Raw genomic sequence first — 7,080 nt, forward strand, 5'->3', positions numbered from 1 at the left:
TGCTGGGCTAGTTCCTTTGACCCCTCCTGATCCATCCCCATTCCCCTACTATTCAGAGGTGAATTGAGAACACAGCACCATTTTTTTGCTACTTGGAGACCTCTGTGTCTCCCTTCTCTTTCTCTTCAGCCCCAGGGAACTGAGGGGAGGTGTGGGTCCAGCTGCCTTCACATTTCTGGGTTAAGAGGCCCAGGAGGAACTAGACAGAAGTCAGCAGCTTTGGAGGTAGCCTGGAATGTTCTTCCCCTTGGAGTCACTTGGCAGAGCCTTGTCCACTTGGTATGTGTAGTCCTGGGGCAGAAGTCCAGGAATGAAGCACATGGTCCAGTGCTCAGAGTTATTGTGGGTAGGTGTGTTCAGTATTCCCAGCCTCTCCCTGGGCCCTGCCCTTCCTGCATTCTGGTCACCCTGCCTCCATGCCAGATAAGCATTTGGGGTGTGGCTCATTCTGTGCAGAAGTGAGTCTGGTGATACCTTCACATCCATGTGTTGGAATGCCTCAGATTCACCTGCAGGAGACTGCTGATTTGGAGGTCAAGGGTACCAGGAATGGTCAGTTCATTGGCCTTTCATACCCTGTGGGTCCTACATCCTGAGGATTTAACAAAACTTGGATAGAAAAAAGTTAAAAGAAAAAAATTGTCTGTACTGAACATGTACAGACTGTTTTATTTTTTGCTATCATTCCCTAAACAATATAACATAACAACTACTTGCATGGCATTTACATTATATTAAGTAATCTAGAGATAATTTAAAGAATATAGGAGAATGTGTGTAGATATACTCAAATACTATGAAGTTTTAAATAAGGGATTTAAGCATCCATGGGTTTTGGTGTCCAAGTGGGATCCTGGAACCAACCTCCTGAAGATAGCAAGGGATGAACATAGATGTTGAAAGATAGTGTTTTAGAAATGTGCTGCAGTCTGGCTGGGCGCAAATAACCAGGAGGTCACGAGCCACTTGTAGATTCAAGCAGGAACAAACTATTCCAGAACCCATGCGAACTCAATGGGAACTCCGCGAGAACTCAACCAGGAACTCAACGGAAACTCCACGAGAACTCAAAAGTAGCGGGCACCCGAGGCAACAGGAGCCGCCCCTTCTGGCAAAATGCCAGGCACCATCTTGACCTGGCCATGGCTCTCAACATCTGAAGACTACCATTGTGTGCTCGAATAGCACCAACATCATATCTAGCCAAATCACCAGGCTCTGGAGCTTGTACATCAATGTTTCCAATATCATCACTACCAAGGAAAGATCTCTCCTTAGGTGATTGACTAGAAAACAGAGCATCATACAGGGCAGACTGTCCACTTTTATTGGCAGAAGATTCCACAACCTCCTTTAAAATATCTTGCTTGCCACGACTTAAGTTCAGCAACATGTGCCCTGATTGGCTGAGACGATCATGGGCCATCATTTCCAGTAAATTCTGTCCATTTTCTCCTTTTATTAATTTAATCTTTGGTCTCAGGACATGAAATGCTATGAGATAGCACAATTCAGCCAGCTCAGAGAGAGCTCACCATTGTACATCACTATGCTGACCCATCTTCAAAAGCAGAGAATCAGCATGCATGTAGAAATGTCCTTTCATTTCTAAGAAAGTAACTGACAGTTCATCATTTCCACCTACAGAGGATTTCACAGACTGAAGAGCACTATCAAACCTTTCCTGTAATTCTCTACTTTCTTGAAAATCTCTGGTGGAAAGTGTAAGTAGCATAAGGTTAACATAAGCCAGAAGTAAGTCTTTATTGGTTGCTTGCCAGTCATTTTTATCAGATTCCAAACACTGTAAAGACTCCAGATATTCCGTAAGGGTCTGCACAACACACAAATTCCAGTCTAAACTTGAACGCAAAGCTATGTTCCTCTCTGCCTCATGACAGTGGGCCACAGCATCCTTCAATCTTTTATTTGATCGATACAGCTCCACTAGTCGTATATTCACATGGACATCATCAGGTCTTGTATAAAGTTCTGACTGAATCAAGTCAAAAAGTTTATTCCATCCATCTTCACCTTTACAATCTAAAAGCTGTTCCTTTAACTTATAAATTGCAGGACTTCCTGGGAAAAGTTTAGTTGCTCTTTCAATCCAGTATTTTGCTCTTCCATCAGTAACATCATTTTTACAAAGTAATTCTGCAATCTTCAACACAAGATCTTTTTGTGTTGGGTTTAATTCCACTGAACGCTTATAACATTCAACAGCTTTGTCTGTGTTTTCTTCAGCTTCATAGAGAAGACCCAAAAATCTGTGAGCTTTGGGATCCCTCTCTTGCACATTAATATATGTAGATATGTATCTTTTAGCAAGATCATATTCTTTAGCTTCGTAGTACAGCTTCGCAAAATAGAATCCTTTCATTGACTTCTCTCTCGGCGCCGGGGCAGAACCCTGCACGGAGGCGATATACCGCTCCAGGTCGGCCTTGCTGGGCCTCATCGCGCCCCCAACCGGTTCCCGGAGCGTGGGAAGGCGGACCCTAGGCTCCGCGGCAGTCGCTGTCTCCAGGAGAAATGCAGAGTTGAATATATTCATTTTTAATACAAATAATTCATCCTCTGTAATATTCATTCTTATGTTTTATAGTTAGTTGCCCTTTAACAGGAAGTAGATTTGATCATAGTTTAAGGGCTCATCTTGTTTATAGTTTAAGGGTTTAGGTACTTCTCAAGGGCAGGTGCATACACTGTCTGTCCCAACCTCACCTGGAAGGTGCTAGATGTTCCTAGCAGGGAAAGGGGAACAATGTACCAACAAGGATATGAAGAGCTTCCACAGGGAGGTCCTGGGATGCTGAACATTCCCTGTTATCTCCCCATGGAAGGGGAGATGGTACTGCTGAACCTCAAGTTTTTAATGAGTACCTTCTTAATGCTCTCTGACCTGGGCCTATCCTTTGTGAGCCACTTTGTCATGCAGGGGCACAACAGTGAGCACAAGCATGGACACAGGGGAAGTGATTACTCATGTTAAATTCTGAGGGCAGAGGGGTACACATATGCAGGGTGACAGGCTGGCCTTAAGCAACCTCTGTGTTTGACTTTGACCCAAAGGGGCCTTCATATATAGTAAACTACAAATTAACTTGATGTGCAAGAAGGTTTAACATAACCTAAAACTATGGTAGCTAAGCAACCGAGTCTCAGCCCAAACCAGCAGCCACCCCTCAGCCCATTCCAGATTGAAGGCTGCTACGTTATGCCCAAATAAGGCAAATGGCAGACTTCACCAACCGGTTGATTCTGTATGTTACTTCCTGTCTCTCTGGTTATAAAAGCAGCTCACCCTCAGTTGCCAGGGGTAAGGCATTACGAATCATCTTTGGTCTGGAATTCTGGCTTGTTATAGAATCTTTTTTTCCCTCCAGTAAACTAGTCTTATTTTTAAAAAACACAAGTCTTAAGTGTGCTCCAAAGGTCCAGGTGTCAAAGGCCAGGCTTCCCACATAGCGCTATTGGGAGGTGGTAGAACCTCCCAAGTGGGATGCCCTTATTTCATTAGGTTTTTGACAAGGATAGTGCCCCCTCCTCATGCTCTTTGATCCTTGGCTCAAGATGAGAAGAATAGTTTTGCTTTGCTGTGTGCTCCCACCATGATGGGCTGTCTCACCAGAGTCTTAAAGTAATATGGCCAACCAATCATGGACTGAAACCTCCAAAAATGTGAGCCAACATAACCTTTTCTCTTTATGAGTTGATTATCTCAGGCATTTTGTTGGGGAGTCAGAAAGTTAACACAACAGGGTAAAGACTCCCTCTACTTCTCGCCACTAAAGGTAGACCCTTAGTCAATTTTTACAAATTTTGATTTCAAAAGTCTGGGGCTAAAGTCATAAGGGAAGTCAGGGCTGGAGGGACTTTAGACCCTATTTGGCTCTTCAGTTCATTTCTCTTCCTGTGTCTAAAACCACACACACACACACACACACACACACACACACATACACGCTGCTTTGACTCAACAAAAAAACCCAGACCAAAGGCTTCTGATGGGGTGGGAGACAGGGATATTTCATCTTTGGTACTTTTGAGGGAAGCTAAAATAAAAAGGAGCCAGAACCAGAGGGAGACTTTCATCCTGTGAATACCACAGGAAAATGAAGCTGCTCTCATTGTGCGCTAGTCAACTTTCCATCACTGTGACCAAAATATGTGACCAGAACAACTTAGAGGAGAGAAGTTTATTTGGGGCTCATGGTTTCAGAGGTTCAGTCCATCGTTGGCTGACTCCATCTCTCAGGGCCTGAGTAAGGGAGAATGTCATGGTGGAAGGGTGTGGTGGAGGGAAGTTGCTTCACTCATGGAGGCCAGGAATGAGAGAAAGAGGAGAAAGAGAGAAAGAGAGAGAGAGAGAAAGAGAGAGAGAGAGAGAGAGAGAGAGAGAGAGAGAGAGAGAGAGAGGAGCTGCAGGGAAGATGAACCCTTCCAGGGCATGTACTCAGTTACCCACCTCCTCCAGCCATGCCCCACCTGCTACAGGTATCACCCAGTCAGTTCACTCAAATGAGGATGGACTGATTGGGTTACAGCTCTTACAATTCAACTGTTTTAGTCAGTTTTTTCGCTGCTGTGACTAAAGGATCTTAATAGAAATATATAGGAGGAAGAGTTCATTTGAGGGCTCAAGGTTTCAGAGGTCTTAGTCCCTAGAAGGCTGGCTCCATTCCTCAGGGCTCAGGTGAGGCAGAACATCATGGCAGAGTGTGTGGTAGAGGGAAGCAGCTCACATCATGGTGATCAAGAAGCAGAGAGAGACTCCACTCTCCAGATACAAATATAAACACCAAAGCCACACCCTAATTCCCACCTCCTCCAGCCACACTCTACCACTTCTGTTACCACTCAGTTAATCCCTATCAGGGGATTAAATCCCTGCTTGGGTTAAGACTCAACCCAATCATTTCTCCTTGGAGCCTTCTTGCATTGTCTCACATGTGAGATTTTGGGGGACACCTCACATCCAAACCATAACACCAACCACTTCACCTCTGAATATTCCTGCCTTAATACAGGAGTTTTGGGGGCACATCTCATATCCAACCTGTAACATCTTGTTCCCTGGAACAAATTCTCTAGTTGCTGTGCCCAAATATAAAAAGGGATCGATGTGGGGTGAAACCAGGCTGTAAGATGGCAACTTCCCTGCTCCTCAAAATTCTTGATACCTGACCTCAAATGACTTTTCGAGCCCAGTAGAACCAAAGTCCATGGCTAGCAAGACCTGGACAATGAGAACAAGACCTTCTGGACCCTGTTGAGAAGCAAGGGGTTATCTCAATGGTTGCACAATCCATGAGCTCCACGTGGACTCAGTACTGGGTGTGGACTAATCACCAAGATTCCCAGGAACAGCCAATCCGCCTCATTTCCCCTTCCTCTGACCCACTTAAGTTCTTTTGCTCCTGGCTCCATTGGGCTGAGTATTTCCTTTCTCCTTGTTAATTGGCCTAAAATAAAACTCATCCTTTTTGCAAAATCTAGTGCCATAGGACTTGTTTCTATGTATATCAGGAAGTAAGCCCTTGCTGGGTATTAGGCTGAGAACTTGAGGATTATTACTGCCCCTTTGGGGCAAAGACTTGGGGAAACTTTTTCTTAACCAGCTGGCGATAACATGATGATTCATATCAAATGTTTCCTGCCTCATATTTTATATGAATCTTACATTTGTAAAATCTAAAATGTCAAACAACATGAGATAGGGGGAAAATCAAAGCTCTTCTCTAATCAGGTCCTTCCTGAGGGCCTCTGGGCAAAAGACAGAAGGGTTTACTGGTTTTGAATAAGTGGTATTGCCTCTCCCAGCCCAGTGATTTCTGCACACTACCTGTGTACAGGGAGAACACCCTCTGAGGGGTGCATGCTACAGAGAAGCAGAGTTGGTGTGATTATTAGTGAGGGGGTCTTTTATTAGAGTTGCTTATTAATTTGCTCCCACTGGTGCCTTGCTTTGTATAAGGCTTGCTAATGAAGCAAACTTTGGGGTATGGTGTATAATTATCAACGTTCTTTGACCCCATTATTGACATCTTCGAGGAGCACCCACAGAACCCGTGGGCACCATGCAAACATCTTCTTGGAGTGCTTCACAACTAATTGGTAGTGGAGGCTGTTAAATGCTTTTTATGGGCTTTGTTAAGTCAGCAGAGGCTAACGAGGGTCAAGTCAGCAACTTGCTGAGCAGAGGCCGAGAGCAGCTCAAGTCAATGATAACCAGCACTGCTGGGGAGACTCGGACTCCAGCCTGGGCTGGGGAGGGCAACAGCACTCACCTTTCAGTAGGAGAATCACACAGATCCTGTTTTATGACAGTAATGTCTGAGAGCGTTTGTTCCGGTGCAGACTCCTGGGTCCTGACAAGGAATATGCACTCTAGTCTGAGCCACTGAGCAACGCGGCTCACTGGGGGCAAGGGGAGCATGTGGGAAGAGGCAACTGGTGGAAAAAAGAGGAGCTGCTGCAGGCAAACTTGCACAGCAAATCTCTCGGATGACGCCACCCGTCGTGTCACAGGTCACTGAACCTTCCACTGCAGCACTGGAAGATGTTTTGGTCCACTCTGTTCCTGGGCAGGTGTGATGGAGGTAGGAGGACTGATGCCTTGAGGGCAGGTTGAGGGGTTGTGTCTGCCCCCGCCCCCTCCACTGGCTTCCTGGCTCTGATCTGGTTCTTTCCTGGCCAGCTCATGTCTGCTTGAAGATGTCTCAGATCCAGCCATATCATGGTTCCCAGGACTTGTCCTGGGCTCAGAGAAGATGCCAGCAGCTCTAGGAGGGGAAGGTTTGGCCTGAGGGAAAGCCAGGATTCCCATTGCAAGATGGTAGTTGCCTACCCTCAAATCTACTCTTATCTTTTCACATTCACCTTGGTGTGGCCAGGTGACCCAGTTCTGGCCAGTATAATGTAAAGAAATGTACTTTATCAGACTTCCAGAGGACTTTCTTGGAAGGCTTTTTTTCCCCCCCTAACTCTTTTCTGGTACCTGGAATGTAGATGCGATGGTTGGAGATTAAGCAGCCATTCCGTCCCAATATATGATGTGCAAAGAATGTGAAACAC

At 45.4% G+C, this 7,080-nt stretch overlaps 1 protein-coding gene across 1 annotated transcript; it reads right to left on the reverse strand.

Annotated features, from left to right (window-relative positions):
* Window positions 1–1,045: 1,045 nt before the first annotated feature.
* LOC114107801 (RANBP2-like and GRIP domain-containing protein 5/6) lies at window positions 1,046–2,461 on the reverse strand. Its single transcript, XM_027955239.2, is given in 1 exon segment — window positions 1,046–2,461. A coding segment is annotated over 1 exon segment (1,416 nt).
* Between the last annotated feature and the right edge of the window lie 4,619 nt (window positions 2,462–7,080).

Source organism: Marmota flaviventris, chromosome 2 (genome assembly GCF_047511675.1).
Source record: "Marmota flaviventris isolate mMarFla1 chromosome 2, mMarFla1.hap1, whole genome shotgun sequence".
Taxonomy (NCBI): domain Eukaryota; kingdom Metazoa; phylum Chordata; class Mammalia; order Rodentia; family Sciuridae; genus Marmota; species Marmota flaviventris.